Consider the following 20,331-nt stretch of genomic DNA (forward strand, 5'->3'; position numbering starts at 1 on the left):
TAAACTATATTTGTATCCTTGTAGATTTATCAATGCTTCAATTTTACACCTATAGTTTGAATCTTCTTAATATCACCCCTTTTGTTTTCAAAAGATGACAAAAGATTTGAAACATTTTGCTATTTCTTCATCTCTAATTCAGTAAGAAATGAACCATTCATGCCATTGTTTTTTCTTCATCTATCTATACGTATAATAAATCTTCCACAGAGAAAGTGAAACAATCTTATATATTTGGTTTTATGGGTTTTTTTTTTTAATTTTCGTTTTTGGTGTAGCCATCCCATGTTAAATGTTACTAAATCTCTCGATCTTTTTGATTTTGTATATAATATTGACTAAGTAATGTGATTATATTCAACTATTTTATTAAACAAAAATCATTAGGGCTGGTTTACTTTTGTTTCAAATTAATTTACATAATAATATTAAATAGTTTCTGATTCACTAAGCTTTCACTTCAATGAGAATTTCATGCATTCTTTAACTTTTTTTTATTATTATTATTAACATTGAAGTCTGGACCAACTTGTTCGCACCTCAACTAATCCAACATACTCTGAAGTTAAAGACCATATAAATTTTTAGTGACCCTGAAGTTTATAAGACTCGATCTAGTAATCTCTAGAAAACAAATTTAAAATCTGATTAATTGAGTTACACCCTTCATAATTATTTCTTTTTTATTTCTTAATTTATGCACGTGTGGTTGTTTTTGTCCATTTGATTTGGATTGAATTAATATGTAAAAATATTCATTTATTACATCTTAAGAATTGTAATAGTATTGTGTTTTTTTTTTCCCATTCAAAGCATGTTAGTTTTTATTTCAAATGGATTTATGTTGTGTTTTAAGAGCAAAACCTACTCTTAACAAATAATATTTTTTCTTGACAAAAAATATATAAAATGACTGGATTTATAATTTATGGTTTTATTGATTATAGTATGCATTTTTTGCAATTGAATAAAATTCAGGGTAATTTTATGCAAATTGTGTTTCTTTCAGTAAAAAAAAAAAAACAGATTGTCAAGAGTTGTCGATATAAGAAAAAGAGTCACTCTGTCTTTTGAAGAAATTATGTTTTTTATGCGATTTGTATGGAACACGCTACACCCTATCCTTTCTGGGCAGATTGGTTGGCCTCCTTCTTTGATCACCAGTGAGAAATGCGCATGCATTTGTAAGAAATATGTTGCAAGAAAAGGCCATACATGTACCAATGGTGTAATACTGCTAAGATTCTTTTTCTCAGCTATTGATTTATTACTTCATGCTATTGACTTCGGCTCAGCCATCACCTTTTTATTCGCCTTCTGTGGTTCTGCATTTTCCGCTAGTCATCTTGAATCAGTCACTTTTTTCATGAATTATCGTTATAACATTCTCATTTTGTCTCTTCAATAGGGTTTCATGTAGTTCATAATTTACTTCTTCTTTCTATCATGTTGTGTATATGCAGCTCGACATTTAGAACTGAGTTTTCACACGTCTGCAAAAGCTACAGTGCATGGGTTTAGGGGTCTGGATATGTCAATCTCTAAACTTCTACTAAGCAAGCGGTGATCAGTGATGACAATTTGAGTTCCTCTTTTTGGTTCTGGTATTTTGGAACATTTACTCCCACATGTAGACCTACTGAAGCTGTAGTTTTCCAAGATATTTGCTTAATCTCTGTATTTTGTGGTGTATATAAAAATTAACAGTTCAGTGTTCTTGTTCATGACACTGGTGAACCATGCCAGGATGCACATTTCACCCTTAAGATCGAAAGGTACAAATAAGAGAGTTCGCTTCTGTATATGGTGTGGCTGTGTGAGAAAATCTCCATGCATCTTGGCTGGGAAGTATTATATTCCTGTAACTTGGACTGCCATTTATAGAAACTGATGATCGATAATTTTACAAGTATCAGTATGGATTGGTGGGTTTATAATAAGTTCAATTATAATCTCAACGGGGGCAATCAAATTACAATGATCTTTTGCGTGATTTACCATAGCATGCGCATTAAGATTAGGTTCACACATCAACCGTGCAAAGTACGAGTCTTTAACCAAAAAATAGCAAACCTATTGCTGGTGCGGCCTTGCAAACCCATTTGTCATCATCGCAATTACCGCTGTCACTATTTGCGGTCCTAAAGATCTCACCGCCCCAGCCACCTCCGGCCCTATATCTTTCAGCGTCACCAACACCTCCGGCCCTATGTCTTTCATAACAGCTGCCAACCCTGGCCCTACTGCCTTCAGCACTGCTGCCACCTCTGGCCTTGCAGCTATCCCCATGGCTGTAGGTGTCCCGACTGTTGCCACCACTGCTGCCCCCACAACCACCACTACCCCGACAACTATTGTAATAGCCCTTTTAGCTTGCCTAAGAGTTTGCTGAGGAAAACACCAAGTATGACATGTTTGAGTGCTAGTTAGATTCCACCAGAAGGAACTTCGATTGGCAAATAAAACATATTATGCACTTCTTAAAAACTGTGCTGGTGCATTCCATATAGATATTAGTTTCCGAACCAAGTTTAAAAAGCATAGGAACTTATTGGCATAAACTGAAAATGTTCTAACAGACAAGTTCATTAAAAAAATACAAAGCACTATACATGATAAGGTACCTGAGTAGATGTAGCCTGGTTCATTATATACTTTATGTCTGCTTTGAACTGCATCCATAATGACTTACACTCCACTGGTGTAAGAAGTGTAGCGTTTGGAGAAACCTGCCTCACATTTGATTCCTATCAGAAATCACTTTGATAGATACATGTGTGTGTTTTAATGGATAAATGCAAATATAATGATATTCGTACACACCAACTATTACCTCTTCCCATGCGTTAGAGGTAAGGAGGTCAGGAGGAGCTCCTGAAGCTGGAACAGCACCATTTCCATCCATGAGAGAGGAAAAGAGTACATGCTCAATCTGATCTGTTGTCTGATCCAAGCGAATGGCCGCCATGATTTCTAGGATTTTCAAAGACTGCAACAAAATAACCGGGACACATTCAGCTACCACTCAAAAGTTGATGGAGAATGAAGAGCAACAATGGATATTGGTTTTTATTTATTTTGAAGTTTTAACATTGTATGATTATTCTAGGTTTTATCATTTAAAAATATTAGTATTTATTATTTAGTAGTTAAGTTAGGATTTTAGCTTCCTTGTTAAATTATAACTTGTTAGGTTTTCCTATTTTATACTAGTTTTTTTTTTTTTTTAATTGGCTTCACGCATATGAATAAGCACATATATAGACAACAGTTATCGAGTGGTTGAATGATTAAATAAAATAAATTGAGCTTTGCTTTCAAGATCGAGTGTGTGTTTCTCTTAGTTTTGTCCCTTCAAGATCGAATGCCTTTCTTGTTGGTGATTTTTGTTTTCTATAATATAACAATTCTCTTGTTTTGGTGTTTTGATCTGTGCAAACAATTAAACATGCTAGCAACCAATCATTACAAAATGTAGGCATATTACCGCTGAAAGCGCATTCCTTTCAATTTCTTCAATGTTTTGTTCCGCAGTCCAAGCCCCTGACTTTGAGTTTTCATCATGATTGAAAACCTTTGCGAACCTGGGATACGATCCAAAGCTTTAATGAACAGAAAAAAGAAATGGAAAAAGAAAAACAATTGAAAGAAGAAGAAAAGGAGCAACAATTAAGATGGCACTCCACCTATCCTTCATGCGCATCAAAACTCTTCTTGTAGCTGCAGATTCTCTTGCCTTTCTCTCCACCACACTTCTTGCATTCTCCTTCAAATATCCCAATCTTGTGTCAATTTCGGATCTGGGCAACTCGAAATCAACATGAGCATTTGAAAGTTCTGATTCAGCAACGTCAGTCTTGCTCGCAAGAAGATTTCTTACTGACACCCATGTATCTGCCTCACCAGCTTCAAATAAGGATTGTACTTCATCAGCAAGCACATCAGTGAATTGTTTCTGCATTGGAATAACATTATAAGATTGGGTTGTTTTATTGAGCAGAGTGATATGCTTAGATTAAGGAGCAGTAACGGATTGCATTATGAACCGAGGAAATTACCACATATTTTGCCATCATTTCTGACAGCATATGGCGACTAAGTTTTTCCCTGACTCCCGAAACATTCCACCCACTCAGTCTTATGAAAGCATCTGAGACAGGATGATGAAGTATTTCACCAAATTCAGGAAGCAAAATTAGTAGATCACACAGAACACCAAGCATATGTAAGCGATTTTAACACCATTGCGGGATGGATTCTAATAGCAGCAACAGCTTCAGTAAGTTGCAGTGATGCCCTTTACTTTGCCCATTAAATTGCTTTTTTCTGCCGTTTATCTTAGCCAAAGAATTTCTTAGATGAAGTATCATTTAGTTAGTTTCTGTGAGAACTAAAATAACTTGAAAAGATTGAGAGTTCGGATAGAGAGGACCAGTTGCAAAGACCCTAACCAAAATCATACAAACAGAAATGGCAGACAATTCAGATTAGTTCCACAGAAAAAAGTAAGGCTTTAAAACATAGCCTATGCACACATTCATGGAGCCAAAACCTGCATTTATGCTATAACTGTCATCAAATGTGGCCCACGCCATTCAGATCCAACCAATTATCATTTGGGGCGATGCTTTTCATATCCAAGCCAAAGCAAAAATTTGTAAAAATGAATAATTATAGAAAAGTAAAAGAGTTTTAAAGCTTGGCATTCTAGGAAAAAGTTAAAAATTTTATCCATTGCAGAGCAAATAAAAATAAAATCTTTTATGCCAAGGGATGTTAGTTGTGACTAAAGCACAAACTACAAATATCAACTCTTAAGAATCTAACTCAATTCAAAAGAGTTGAATAATGCCACAGAATAAAATCTTTTTGCTAGTTGGAGTCAAAATACCTCACATCCTTCATCAAATTGAAGGAAGCAAGATTGAGCACAGGTACGAGCAGAAGCAACAAATCCTTCTCCTCCGTTCAGTAACTGTTCCAGACTGGTTTTAAAGCTTTCAAGCGTGTTGGAATACAAATGTTCCAACATGGTATCATAAGCATTGCGTACCACCTACATTTTTTTTAAAATAAGAGTATTGTATTGAGGAACTAAAAGACAGTATAAAGTTATGAATATGATATTCACAAAGAAGAGACAGAGGAAAAATAAAAAAAGGGATGGCAAAAGAAACAAATACCAAGTTCACAACTAGAGCCATATATCCAACATCAAAAGAGAAGATTTAATTCAGTTTCGTAATGGGAAAAGATTGGTTGAAAAATCAAAAAAGAAAAATATACACACTCGAGCCTTACCTCCAACGCTTGTGACTCCATTTGCTGCCGTTTTGAATTCCGTACATCTTGGTCAAAATGAATCACCTCCATGTCATATCTATTAAGAAAATACAAGCAATTAAGAGATTCTGCATCATGTTGAACAAGAAGCATACTCCAAGACTTTAGGCACACAATGCTGACAATTGGTTAGGAATTTTAAGCAATCAAAGGCTATGAGCACCCGAGTTTAACAATTGAGGAAATCAAGTTGGATACCACAATGATATTGAACAAGGTACCACATCATTGTGGAGAATTGACACCAGTTACTTACTGTGAAAGATAGGTTTCCAATATAGAATCGAGGGTGGCTCCAAACCCAGATACTGGACCAGCTTGAACATCCTCCTTCAATGCCAACCAATCCTGTAAGGAATCAATTTAGTCCTGTCTGATATTCACTAGTAGAAGTAACATTCAAAGACGGAAAGAGAAAAGAAAAGGAAAAGTCAGATTCAATTAAGTACATCATCAGTAGTAAATTGTCTGAGCTTCTCCTCGGCAATCTCTTCACATCGAACAGTAGCGACCATCACCTGAAAAACAAAATGGAGAAATATATTCACATGAAACCCTGACTATATATATTCACACATGAAAAAGGCTCTTATAAACCTTAAGAGCAGGGAGATCTAGATCCTTGTTATCTTTTATGGTTTTCCATATCTTCTCTGCACGGATAAAAAATCCTGAAGCAGGTTCAGCTTCCCTCTGATCAGTAAGACCTCCCGGAGAAATGAACCGCTGCCTCAGACGAGCAACCTGTAAAAAACATCATATTAGGCTACAAGCATGCAATTCCAATTTGTAAGAGTCAATGATGTCAATAAAAAGCAGTTAAGCATTATAGATTATTGAGTCCTCATATGAGGCATATATATATATATATATCCAACTTATTTCCTAAACAAACAGGATTTACATGACTAAAATTGGAGATAATACGGCCATGTCACACACTTGTTAGATTCATGCAACATCATCCAACAATTAAAGACAAAAATCCAACATTATCACATGACCTGATAGTCATTGTGTCATCATCATGTTATACACTCCCAATGTTTATATATCACTCTCTATGTTACATGAGCTGGGAAAACACCAGTCAAAGCATGATTAAGTGTAATATATAAGCACAAGTGATTTAGTATCATGTCTAAACTAATTATTGATTGATTATAGAGATTACGGTTAATTTTTAAATTAACAAGATAAATTAAAGAGACGGACTCGTGGACTTGAAGCAGGCCTTCACTTCCAGCTAAACCTGTTCCACAGAGCTTGAATCATGCATCTTTTTGGACAGTGTCCGAACACTTGCCAAGTGTCTCCCTTATCAATAAAAACACAACTAACATCCCTCTCTAATTGATTTTTCTCACATTTTTTCTACACAATCTCTCTTAAACTTCATAGTTTTTCTTTTTAAATAAATTACATATCAATTTCTTTTTCTAAATCTTTTACATGCCGCTTCCATCATTCCTTTTGGGGAAGATTCACCTATCTCATGGAAGGATGTCACATCCTGCTCTACTTGCAACACACCCCCCATTATGGCAAACACCATGGATTTTGACTTTCAATTCATTTGCTGAATATACACAAGGCTAGAAATTGTCCAGAACCTTAATTCGAGAAAAAAATGACACAGAAAACTCTAGAAAAACAGAAATGTTGAACTTAAGCTTTGATAATTTATAAGTTGCTATTCTTAGTGTAAAGCTACCTGCTCTTTGAAATTCTCCTCTTCAAATTCATAGCTAGACAAAGCAGCGATCTCCACCTTCATGTCAATTAGTAGAAGTAAATTAAGTTATATTCCAATTAAACAAAATATTTACATATGAAGCAAATAAGTCAATGGCATGAATAAGGGACATGGAGATGGAGATGATAACTTACGCACTTTAAAAAAATCACTGAGAACAACACTTCTGGAAGTCTCAGGTTCAGCAACAGAATCCCATATCTGTAGAGATTGTGACTTAATGCTGGAAGAAACAAACAATTGACCCAAAAAGATAGGGGCATAAATTGAATATAAGTAATATGCACAAAAGTACCTTATCTATATCTTCTTTGAGAGCAGTCTCCAAATATTCAAATGGAGTCTCCATAGACAATAAAAAAAAGGGGTGTAGATTCAGTATTGGACCAAATGATGCATTCAAAGAATGGAACACAGGGTGATTCGTTTCTTCTTTGAAGAACATAAATTCCATACCTTTGAGTGATCACGTATAACAAATAGCAATGTTCTTTTACGGGGCTTGAATAAACGCTTCATGACCTGAATGCAAGACATATAATAGATTATCACACATAACATATAAACCTAAGACAAGGAAAGCTCACCATAGCCAAACGGCTAGAATGTTGGCTCTGCTACCAAATTATGTTAGGTGCAATACATCACACACAAGGCTTAGTGAACGCAGCAGAACAAACTCTCAGTAAATACAGCTAAACACAGAGGGCTCAGTGAAAGAGGATAATGAGAAATTGGCATATACACTAGATATGGAAGAGGCTGTCATTATTTATGCATATTTGACTGCATATTCTCTATATAATCTAAATCGGTTATTAGCTTCTTCTAGTGGTAAGTTTGAACAGCATAAAAACTGTTTAGGGGTAATGCAGATTGCTTTTCAACCTGACGCACCTGGAAAGCTGTTTTCAAAAGGGGTCTGCTGGCTGCATGTTCCAGACCGATGTCTTTATACCACCTGTATATAATATTAACATAGTGATAAACATGGGTTGAATCTTACTAGTAGAACGGCGAGGGCGCATGAAAGGGCACGTCTTGCCTTAAAAAAATATCTAGCTGTAAATTCTAGCCTGACAATTTAGAAAGTGTTTTAATTGTACGTGTAATATATCCAACATGAAGAACAAAAATTATCCACAAGTTCAAAATATGGAAAAAAGCAATCTTGTTTGTCCTTCTTGACTGGACAGACTACTTGTTGATAAGTTGAAATATAAGCGTCATCTTCATCTGATTAGCGCCATGTGGAAATCAAAGAAGAAACAGAAAGCTGTTTAAGAGACCATAACCCTGCTGGATAATTTCATCAAATCATACAAATAAACAATTAGCAAAATGCCTAAAGAAATTATTTCAAGCCATAAAAAGACTTTGGGACTGCGATATGAACCTGCAAATCATGGAAGACTACAACAAGAGGTTTTTTTGGCCAAACCTAGACATAGGGCCATGCCAGTAAAAGAATGACTACTAAAAAACGCAAATCACATACAATGGTTAACACGGACAATGATTGTCTAGGCAGAGCCAGTCATGGCCACCTCTGACTATTCCAGTCCCGAGTGCGAACAAGTACCAAACATGTCTAGCAGAAAAGGAATCTAAATATTGTAATGCTGAGCATACCAAACTCACATGTTAATCAATATAATGTCAGCAATTGTCAAAGCAAACAAGGCACTTTGTCTCTCGAACGCAGTGTTGTCCTGAAACAGCACACATCCCAGATTACAAGTAGTACCAAGATTTTTGCATAGTATGAGTCATTAAGTTCTCAAAAAGATTTCTTATTAAGTTTATCTGGCCTTCTATATGCATGCAGTCACAGCTTGAAACCGTAAAGTAATGCCACTAAAAGGGATTGAGACCATTCAGTAATGTTTGGGCTCAGCATTTGACAAGAAATACAAAACTTTTGAGATTGGAACCAGTTTCGAATATCACAGGAATTGAAAAAAATAAAATGCAACAATCAAACTATTCCCAATATATATAAGAAAAATCATAATCAATACAACATAAAGCACTCATAAATTCTTATAGATCCTCCCGTTAGTGTTGCACTCATGATTTGAGATGGTGAGAAGTGAAACTACAGAGTCATTTAAAAGGCAAAACATGGGCTGGCCCCCACTGTTAACTTTAACAAATCTCACCAACAAAAGGCCTTAATACTGCAGATTACTCAAAGTTTTACGACATGGCAGATGAAATTAAAAGTTGAGTGATGGATAGATCTGTTGATTTATTAGAAACAAAAAAGGATAGATGTAACCATATCAAACACAACATGTAACAAGCCACTATTGGCAAAACAAAGCTAAAATAAGAGCACCAATACAAAGCACTTGGTACCTCGCCTCTCGCATTGCTGTCGGTTCCCTCGAAATCCATGGCAATTGTGAAAGGCTTCATATCATTACACTTGGCAATCCAAATGCCCTTGGTTGTTTGACCTCTGAAACATGTATAAGCAGACTGTCTTCCTCTTTTGTTTATACAAAAAACTACAAAAACACAAATTCTCCCTTCTAAAACTGTAAAATTGAAAAAACCAAAAATATCAAACCTTCCTTTGTATGCATCCAGCATCTTGAAATTGGTACCGAAGACATGATTCATCAGGGTGCTCTTCCCTGTTAACAAAGAATGCGAATTAAACTATACATGCGTGTGATCAAACTCCAAGCTCTAACTGTGATTGCTGTCAATATCAAATGTACCTCTTGAAAACAAAATTCAAGGGACACGCTTGATGTCATTCGCGCATCAACAGACCCAAAACCCATAATTTCACAAACAGAACAGAACTAAACTCAAAGCCCAACAAGTTCAATTTTGCAAAAAAAAAAAAAAAAAAGGCAGCCACCATTTGGGTTATGAAGTTTCAGAGAGACCATTTCTAATCAACTTCACATAAAGAAAAAGTACATAGTATAATTTGATCAACTTCACATGAACACCAACAAAGGGTCACCAGTCACTAAGAAGTATGAACTGAGAAGAATAGAAACATACCGCTGCTTTGTGGGCCAATGATGGCAACAATAGCATAGGAGAGACCGCGCTGGGCAAACTCAGTGGCTGTCATGAAGTCTTTGAGCCCTTCCACGTTGAACTTGCCATTTCCATCAATCAGCTGCATGCCTTCCTCCATTTTCATTACCGATCGAACTCAAAAAACATCAACTTCTTTTGAAGTCTTCTTTCCTAGGGTTATGCTTTTTTTCGGACTGCTTACAAACAGCACCAAAAAAGAAATGGGTATCTAATACCATAATAAAGTCAATTGACCCCATTAGATTCCTTCGGTTGGAAGCCCCTTTGCTTTTGAGCTCTGAAGTACGAAAAAAGAAAGGGAGTTACAATTCCTTTATAAAGTTAGTGTTTTTGTTTTTGGGTTGTGAACGATTATTTTTCCTTTTGAAGTCAAAGATTATTGTTTTTCTTGTAGCATTTCTTTTCTTTGCTTGTATTCTCAAGAAATATTTTTCATGACAGGTTAACGTCATGGAACTCGTAAGTCGTTACTTCGAAGAATGTAATAATTTCTGCTTGTCTTGCCACCTGAAAGTGCTTGGCAAGGTATTTACTGAAAACACATCATCCAATGATAGTGTAATGGCTCGCGTACCGTTGGAAAATTTAGACTACACTCTATTTGAAAAGTTGAGGTAGCGTTCAGACCGATATTTCTCTCTCTTAGAAATAGTTTGGGGTTTCTTTTGTAGTGATTGTGGCTGTACACGAGATTACCATATATTTGTAGAAACTGATTATCAAATTACAAACTTATTTCATCAGATTCACCATAACATGTTACACTGGACATACTAATATAAACTATCCAAGTGTGGATTTATCATTATCGCCGCCTCATCAAACTCCCAATAACAGTTAAAACTGCAGCAGACCCCACTGCTCCTATTCCCGCCACCGCAGCCGCTAAACCTTCTCGAGTTTTCCTGCGACCATCCTGAAGGAAACACCAAGTATTACATTTCGAGTGATGAATAAATTTCTAGTCATAAAAACTTTAATCGGCTTAAGGTATTTTCTTGGTTTCAGTGCTTAAGTTTAGAAGTATAGGAACTTTAATTGGTATATAAATTGAAGATGGCAAATGATAAACCGAGAATGTTCTAATAAATTAAGTTTGAAGTTTTTGTTTTTAGTAAAAAAAAATCCAAACAGATTTTGTGAATGCAATCAAATTACCAAATGAACATGTAATCTGATACCAGAGTAAAATATACCTGACGGGATCTAGCTCTGGTCACCATAGGCTTTATCTCTTCTATGAAATTCATCCACAATGATTTGCAGTCCTCTGGTTTAAGTAGAGTGGTAGCTTTTGGAGAAACCTGCTCATATTTGATTATTTTGTGAAACCAGTTTGGCACAGAGACGTGTAAAACTAAAAGCATTACATTTGCATACCACTAAGCATGCATAAATATAACTTAACACACATTCACCAACTGTTACCTCTTCCCATGTGTCTGAGGCAAGGGGGTCAAGAACAGTTCCATCCATAAGAGAGGAATAGAGTACATTCTCTATCTGATCAGGCATTTCATCGAAGCGAATGGCCGCCATGATTGATAGTATTCTCAAAGACTATAACAAAATAATTGGGAGACATTCAGAGGTAACTCAAAGTTTAACCATTTAAGCATCCCAGCAGCCATTAATCATACAAAATCTAGGCAATCTAGGCAATATTACCTCTGAGAGCGCGTTCCTTTCAATTTCATCAAGGTTTATTTCCTCAGTCCAATTATACCATGAAATTGAGTTTTCATCATGATTGAAGTCCTTTGAAAACCTGGAACACGCTCCAAAGATTTAATAAAAAAATAAAATTGAAAAAGTAAACAGCTACAATGAAGTAATGTACCTATCCTTCATGCGCTTCAGAACTCTCCCTGCATCTGCTGCTTCTCTTGCCTTCATCTCCAATAAATTTCTGGCATGCTCCCTTAAATGTTGCAATTTAGTGTCGATTTCAGAACTGTGCAAATTGAAACTAACAGCAGCATCTGAAAACTCTGATACAGCAGCCTCAGTGTTGCACTTGAAAAGATTTCTTATTGATGCCCATGTATCTCTTTCACCAGCTTCCAATAAGGATTCTACTCTTTTGGCAAGCGCAAGAGTTATTTGTTTCTGTGCAGGAGCAACATATCAAGATTTGATAATTTGATTGAGTAGAGTGACATACATAGAACCAAGAACGCTAACGGATTGTGATATCAGTGAAGGAAATACCTTGTACTTTGCCATCATTTCTGACAACATATCGCAAAAAAGTTTTTCCCGGAATTTTGAAGCATTCCACTCACTCTGTTGAATGGCAGCATCTGAAAGAGCACAATATTGAAGGTAACTTGCCAAATCCAGGAAACTGAATTAGTAGATGAAAGATGCTCACCAATCATATAAACACAATTTTAATCATAGAAGGATGGGCTATGTTAGCAACATCTTAAAAAGTTGTAGTCACTTCCCGTCATGTAGTCCTTTAAGTTACCTTTTTTTTTTCTATCCCAGGCAATCGCTTTGTTGAATGAAGTATTCATTTAACTAGCATTAATCTTCTGGAGTAAAACTGTAACAACTTGAGATTTGCACGAGTACAGAATGCAAGTGGTCAACTAAGAAGACGAGGTGAAGGAACACATCCTGAGAATGTTGACTACCTGTATACCTTCATTCATTCTAGTGATAGAGGGGATACACGATTTTTGATAGTCCATGAGAGAATAAAACTAATTCTCATGTGGAATCAAATTAATTCAGGGCAGTTTTGAGAGTTTTCTAACTCATGCATATCAGTTAGATATGAAGTTTTTTCTTCAGGTTTAAACTATTTCAGCAGTCATATTACTTGCCCATCGAGTGCCGCTAGTCTCCATTACCGGAGCATGCCAAGGAGAATTATAAAATTTCACAATTCATCAAACAGAAGGCTAAATAGCAGTATCTAAGCAATTTATTCAGACCCTCGAGACAAGTGAAAGATTGACAGTTTAACACTTATCTTAACTGTCAAGCTAGACAACTTAGCCTCTTCAGGATAGATATATGCAGCCTACTCAAGATGGATATAAATCCAGCAGTTAAGTTGTTTAGCTTGACCGTCAAGATACTTCGAATAGAGGACTAGCTGGAAAGTATCTAAACTCATATAAACAGCAACGACAGACAAATCAGATTAGTTCCACCAAAAATTTCAAGGTTCAAATCTAAACTGATGCGCATATCTGCTTAGCCAGAACCTGCAATTATGCAAATAGTTCCTGTCATATTTAAGCTAGTCAATCATTAAATGATTATGGTGCTTTTCATATCCAATCCATTTACAAGTTGCACTGCATCCTTTCATAATTAAACAATCCAATGCATGTAGTTTCAAGTATCAGAAAACGATTGACCATGAAAACCATGAGGAGAAATTCCATTTCACTGCAGAGCAAGTTTGAATTCCAGCCAACGCTATACAGAATTTGTAAAAATAATTTATCATACCCAGATAAGGTAAGCCATTTTAAACAAATCACAGCTACGACTACGATTATTATACTATTATTACTATTAAAGTGGGAGATGAGACTATAATGATTGTGAAGAGAAGAGAAACCTCAATTTCACCCATTGAAAATCAAAGTGGAAGAATAAGGAGCTTCTGAGATCAAAGGATTGGAGGGCGTGCCGAACTGTCACTCTTTAACTTTCAAGAATCTAAATCACGTGAAAAGAGTTAGACACATGGCTCTCCCCTCAAGCTAAAATACTGAGTTAAACACTATTAGGGACTAACTGTAACTCTTTAACTTTCTAATATAGTTTGTACTGATTTGTTTCCTTTAGGGATTGAACCTCTTCTCATTCAAATATATGCTTCTACTTTTCAGCAATTCATTTTTTTTAGAATTAATTTTTTCAGTTCGGCACAAGTCACAACCTTCATTATTGTTCTACCAAAGAGTACCACAACATTGGAGATAATATTACAGGTAATCTTTCTTTGCATTATTGGGTCCAACACCATCACAAGAGAGTTTTTTATTCTTGAAAGAAGTACTCAGAATTGAGAACAAATTCAAAATTAAGAAAAGAATATAATGATAAAACAATTGAAAGAAGAGTTGCTTTAGAAGATTATAAAGTCCAAAAAATACCCTTCAGTTTTGTGCATATAAGATGCAACAACAAAAGCAAAGAAAAAATAAATTAATATTGGATTTTTAGAAAAGCAAAAAATAAAATAAAAAAATAAAAATCTTCAGTGTTTGGAGTCTAAATACCTTCATATCCTTGATCAAACTCGCGCATGCACGATTGGGAACAGAGATGAATGGCAGCAACATATTCTTTTCCTTCATTCAGTGACTGTTCCAGGCTAGTTTTAAACTTATTAACTTTGTTCGAATACAAATGCATCAGCATGGTATCATAGGCATCGCGTACCACCTACATAACATATTGGCACATTTGAGTTGATCAGTATAAGAAACATATGAATACAAAAACACCCGCGCAAAAAAAAAAGCAAAAGAAAAGATCAAATATCAACAAATTTGACAACAACTAGGGAGGTTAAGAACTTAAAAAGATGAAATATACACACTAAGGCCTTACCATCAATGCGTTTGACAGCAACAGTCGCCGTTTTGCATTTCGTACTTCTTGATCAAAATAGACTACCTCCCTGTCATATCTATTGGGGGAGAAAAAAAGCAAAATAAGAGATTCCGGATCAAGTTGAACAAGAAGTACATGGATAAATATTTAAGTAGGAATCAATTACTTCGCGAACCAAAGTATAACTATCAAATTGATCATAATTCAAAGTTTCCACTTCGTTTTGAGACAGACAAGCATATACTCAACTGATCAACTGACGGAAGAAGTATTAATATTGAAGAATCTTGGAATAAAACACAATGTAAGTTAACATTAAATATCACACAGATCTTACAATGTGAACACATCATCTTATAGAATTGACACCATGATGTATACTTACTCTGAAAGATAGGTTTCCAAAATAGAACTGACAGCTCCTCCAAACCCTGATACTGGACCATCTTGAACAGCTTCCTTCATTTCCAACCAATCCTGTAAGAAATAAATTTAGTACTAACTGATATTAAATGAGGTCCGTGAACTTTAATAGAAAGAACTTAGAAAATAAATTCAATAAAGTACCTCGTCGGTTGTAAAGCATTTGAGCTTCTCATCAGCAATCTCTTCACATCGAACAGTGGCAACCATGACCTGATAAACAAGATGAGAAGTATATTTACATATGAAACCTGATGGTTTATATTTACACAGGAAAATGGCGTTTAATAAACCTTGACAGCAGGAAGATCTAAATCCCTGTTGTCTTTTATTTTTTTCCAAATCTCTTCTGCACGAAGAGGAAATCCTGAAGCAGGTTCAACTTCCTGCCTGTCACCAACAAGACCTCCTGGATAAATGGAATGGACAAACCGCTGCCTCAGTTGAGCAACCTGTAAATGTCAATGCTATCAGAAAAATGGAGTTACGAATTACAGATACTGGATTTCTCACTTTATACTTGCTGTCCTAATTGCTCTCACATGCACAGATCCATAAAATTATCTTATCACAGGACGTAATGCTCATTTTGTCATTCTTACATGATACACTCCTAATGGCTATTAAACACTCTCCAGTCAAAGTTAAGCACCAATGTGTGTGATGCATGATTATCAAGTTCAATATGCATAAAATTAAATATGGACTCCAGAGTTAACCTCTACATTAACCACATGAATGCATTGATGTAGGGTATTTAAGAGTATTTGCCCCATAAAGGGTTTTTGATAAGCTTGGGTTGGAGAATTAGGTTCAGGGTTTGAAATATATGCAGAATGGGAATTAATTTGTTACCAGCGTGTCTAGAAGAATTTGGAGGTAAAATCAAAGCTGAGACTAGTGCTTAGAGAGAAGAAGGAAATAGAGAGTAAGAGAGAGAAACCATAGGCACCAGGCTTTCAAAGTAACATAACTCTCAATTTTATCTTGTAATTCAACTCTAATACAGGAATATGCTGCTGTTCTGTCCCTTCACGCAAAGCCAGTGATTGTGAATTCCAATTATTTGGTAAGCACATGCAAAGCTACAAATCATTCCAGACATCAATTCTAGAAAACACGCCGCAGCACAATCTAGAAGAACCCAGGACAAAAGTTTTGAGGATTGACAAACTGCTTTCTTAGTGGAAAAGCTACCTGCTCTTTAAATTTCTCCTCTTGGTATTCATAGCTAGGCAAAGCAGTGATCTCCACCTTCATATCAATAATTAGAAGCATATTAAGTTCATGGAAATTAAACAAAAAGGCAACGTATGATGCATATATGCCAATGGCATCAGTATGGAGATGGAGGTGATTTTTCATACATTAAAAAACTCTCTGAGAGGAGCACCACTGAGAGTCTCAGGCTCAGCAACTGCAGCCCAAATCTGCAGAAAGTATGACCTCAGAAAATGCTGGAGAATAAGAAGAGAAATAATTGATCCAGAAAGAGAAATGCATAAACAGAGAATAAGAAGTATAAACAAAAGTACCTTCTCAATATCTTCTAAGAGAGCAGTCTTTAAATATTCAAGTGGAGTCTACATAGACAATCAGAAAAGGGACAGAGATTCAGCGTTAAAGTTGAAGATGCATTCAAAGAATGGAGCGCAAGGTGCATGGAATCTTGTCTCAAGAAACTTATGGGCACAACAAGTCCATACCTTTGAGTGATCACGTATAACAAATAGTAGTGTTTTTTTGCGGGGCTTGAATAAACGCTTCATGACCTGAATACAAGAAATAATAGATTATCACATATCAGCATCAAATTATGTTGGGTGCAATACTCAGTGTTACACACTGGGCTAAATGAATGCAGCTAAACAGTTTTGATAAAAAGGAGTAAGTTTGCTGTGTATATGGAATTGGAGGCTCCTTATCTATATTCTATTCATGATGAGAAATTTGTAGATATATATTTCTCCATATATACCTATTACACACTTAAGTTAATGCAAATTGCTTTCAAATGCCAAGTACCTGGAAAACTGTTTTTAAAAGGGGTCTGCTGGCTGCATTTTCCAGACCAATGTCTTTGTACCACCTGAATATGATACTCAACACAAAATCATTTGACAGAAAAAAGTACTGGACTGCCTTACCGACTATGGAAGGCTACATCATGAGTTTTTTTTTTTTTTTTTGGCTAGGCAGAGTCATACCCGGTTGCGGACATTTATCAAACTTCCCATGGACTGTTTTTTTTGGCATTCGAATATTATAATGATGAACATATAAAACTCACATGTTTATCAATACAACGTCAGCGATTGCCAAGGCGAATAGGGTGCTTTGTTTCTCAAACACTGTGTCATCCTGAAAAAAGTACACATTCGCAGTGCCAAACTTGTATAAGCATCACATTCGCAGATTGAAGCCATAAAGTAATGCAACCACAAATATTGAAACCATTCAGTAATCAACGATTTGTATGTCAAAGAAGTTGAAAAGAATACAATGTAGCCATAAAACCCTCTCAATTAACAAAGGAAAGTTAAAGTAATAAAAAGCTCTAAGAGTTACCTCGCCTCTTTGATTGCTGTCGGTTCCCTCGAAATCCATGGCAATCGTAAAAGGGTCAATATCACTACACTTTGCAATCCAAATGCCCTTGGTTGTCTGACCTCTGAAACGTATATAACTACGTTATCTTCCTCTTTCATGTATACAAAGCAACAAGAACAGTAAAATATACAATTTCTCAACTAAAAATAAAATAAAATCAAACCTTCCATTGTATGCATCCATCTCCTCGAAATTGGTATGGAAGGTCTGATTCATTAGGGTGCTTTTCCCTGTTCAAGATTAATTAAGTAAAAAGCTATCACTACCAACTTCATTAAAATCAATGACTATATATTAAGAAATGATTAATAAATCAACACGAAGTTAAGAAGTTGGACACTTGCTTACCGCTACTCTGTGAGCCAATGATGGCAACAATAGCATAGGAGAGACCGGACTGAGCGAACTCGGTGGCTGTCATGAAGTCTTTGAGTCCATCCACGTTGAAGTTGCCATTTCCATCAATCAGCTGCATGCCTTGCTCCATTGTCATTAACGATCTAACTCAACCACAATAACAACAACTATTGAAGTGTCTTCCTTCCTGTGTTTGTGTTTCTGGGTTGCGGAGGATTCTTAAAGCAAAAGTAAAGGTGCAGAGACAAAGGATCCTATAAAGTAAGTCTTCATGAGTCTACTTCTACTCGAAGAAGTTGTTTGTTTTTTTGCTTTTGAGTTCCCTCCCCAGCAAGATAATAGTAAACTATAAATTAGTCTCTCTAGTTTTGACTAATGAGTTAAACAATCCCTCTAGTTTCAAAAACAAACTAATTAGTTCTTATGTTTTTAAATTCACACCCTTAACATGATTTGTTTCATCTATATCATGTTCTTTATCAATTTATTTCATTTTTTTATTTTAAGTATCTATTTCAAGAGAAAAAAAGTAGTAGTAGATATTACGAAAAGCTTACAAGGAGAAAAGAAAAAAACTTTGTTCAAAACATTAATAAAGTTTTTCTTAAAAAAATCATTATAAAAATAATAAAAATGTTTAAAGTAAGTAAAGTGGTTTGCTTTACTCACTTTAAAAATAATGAAAATAATCACGATATGCAAGTCTTCATGAGTCTACTTCTACTAGAAGCTGTTTGCTTTTTGGCTTTTGAGTTTTTACCCCACTAATAATAATAATAATAATAATAATAATAATAATAATAATAATAAAAACTCAATTTAGGACTAAACCTATATACTCACTCTCAAGCCTCAACTGAGTCCCAAATCCATAAAATAATCAATTTGATCCCAAATGTTTAAAACAATTCTCAATCAGGTCTTTCTATTAATGTTCATCAATATTTTTTTCAAATTTTCTTTAATCCATGTAGTTTTAATTGTATAAATTATGCGTATAAGATTAAAACTATTAAAAGAAATTGATTAAACGATACAATTGAGAAATGCAAGAAATATTTTAGATTAATTAAGTTGAAAAAATGTATAGATTGGAAATGTAATTGAAAACAAGTAAATGGATTTGCGATTAAATTGATGTTTTTTTTTATTATGTTTATTGGAAATTTGACATAGTTTTTTTTCATAAATATAATTTTTAGTTACTTTGTTTGTGTTATAGGGGTAACATAACATAGCCAAGTTTAATGTCTTAACTCAGTACTCTTCTTATATTAGGCGTTAAAAATTTAGTGCTCCTAGTGTTACTTGTAATTGAGCCCATAGTACTTGGGGTAAATTATAATTTATAGTTAGTTTTACTTGTTTGTAATTGAACCATAATAACCTTAAATATAACAAATTAAAATAAATTATGAAGCTTAATTCTAATAAATTTATTATTGAATGATGAAATTGAAGAAAAATTCATCTAAAAAGAAAAACAATAAAATAACCTAAATTTAAACATATTAACTCGCAAAACTCATGATCTAGATCATGAGAGTGATGTAATTTCATAGAAAATAAATTGAAATAAATAAAAAAACATAATCCATAATCAACCAAATGTTTAGAATGTTGAATGATAAAATTAAAAAAAAATATCATTTAAAAAATAGATAAAAAAAACTTGAGACAACTAAGTTAACTCGTTAAATCCATAGCGTAGGTCATAAGACTAATATAACCACCAAAAAAGCAAACCACAACAAATTATAAAATTCAATCTCCAATAAACCAAGTGTTGCATGATGAAGTTAGGGAAAAAACATGGGTTTAGAAAAAAGAAAAAGAAATTATTTACATAACAAAACGGTTAGAACAAATTTGGAATGTTTAGGCCGGAATTTGACCAAAAAATCTAGAATGGACCAAGATCTTAAGTGAGATGAAATTTATTTGGAGTTATTTTGTTTTTTATTTTTTAAATAGTACAAGAAATATTGAACATTCAAAGATGAAACAAAATAAAATTAACAACCTTGACAAATAATGTTGATTTGTCAAACACAACACTTTTTGGAAGAATATATGAAACATAATGAAATTGGAGTTTTCAAAATTGTGAAAGTGTAAGTGTTAGTTACATCATTATAAAACTTGGACTAACTCGTGGGTTAACCTAGGGCCTAGACTGGTTCAGGTTA

At 34.8% G+C, this 20,331-nt stretch overlaps 1 protein-coding gene across 6 annotated transcripts; it reads right to left on the minus strand.

The window, feature by feature from the left end:
- Positions 1-1,851: 1,851 nt before the first annotated feature.
- Positions 1,852-18,510, minus strand: LOC133678053 (protein ROOT HAIR DEFECTIVE 3 homolog 2-like). 6 transcript variants are annotated; one of them, XM_062100211.1, is made up of 20 exons: positions 18,134-18,445; positions 17,949-18,015; positions 9,461-9,563; positions 8,741-8,811; positions 7,997-8,060; positions 7,556-7,621; positions 7,395-7,442; positions 7,238-7,300; positions 7,058-7,114; positions 5,941-6,087; positions 5,793-5,861; positions 5,600-5,691; positions 5,302-5,380; positions 4,893-5,056; positions 4,059-4,152; positions 3,687-3,955; positions 3,488-3,584; positions 2,834-2,989; positions 2,625-2,729; positions 1,852-2,388 (listed from the first exon to the last, which is right to left on the minus strand). In XM_062100211.1, the coding sequence occupies exons 1-20, from the start codon at positions 18,276-18,278 to the stop codon at positions 2,074-2,076; spliced, it is 2,271 nt and encodes a 756-aa protein (XP_061956195.1). In that variant the 5' UTR covers positions 18,279-18,445; the 3' UTR covers positions 1,852-2,073. The 6 variants fall into 6 exon arrangements, 5 of the variants coding, with proteins under 5 accessions (XP_061956195.1, XP_061956194.1, XP_061956198.1 ...); XM_062100210.1 differs by lacking the exons at positions 17,949-18,015; positions 18,134-18,445 and adding exons at positions 9,675-9,741; positions 10,124-10,413; XR_009835889.1 differs by lacking the exons at positions 17,949-18,015; positions 18,134-18,445 and adding exons at positions 9,675-9,741; positions 10,124-10,420 and having other exon boundaries at positions 2,254-2,388; positions 2,824-2,989.
- Positions 18,511-20,331: the final 1,821 nt, after the last annotated feature.

The sequence above is a fragment of the Populus nigra genome, chromosome 18, assembly GCF_951802175.1.
Source record: "Populus nigra chromosome 18, ddPopNigr1.1, whole genome shotgun sequence".
Lineage (NCBI taxonomy): Eukaryota > Viridiplantae > Streptophyta > Magnoliopsida > Malpighiales > Salicaceae > Populus > Populus nigra.

Bases quoted from the DNA above. Each gene is read 5' to 3' on its own strand.
- LOC133678053 (XM_062100211.1), bottom strand. From the start codon at position 18,278: ATGACAATGGAGCAAGGCATGCAGCTGATTGATGGAAATGGCAACTTC. The intron at 7,301-7,394 runs GTACTTTTGTGC...CAATCTCTACAG, and splicing joins TCAAAGAAGATATAGATAAG to ATATGGGATTCTGTTGCTGA. The intron at 5,862-5,940 runs GTTTATAAGAGC...TTTGTTTTTCAG, and splicing joins TAGATCTCCCTGCTCTTAAG to GTGATGGTCGCTACTGTTCG.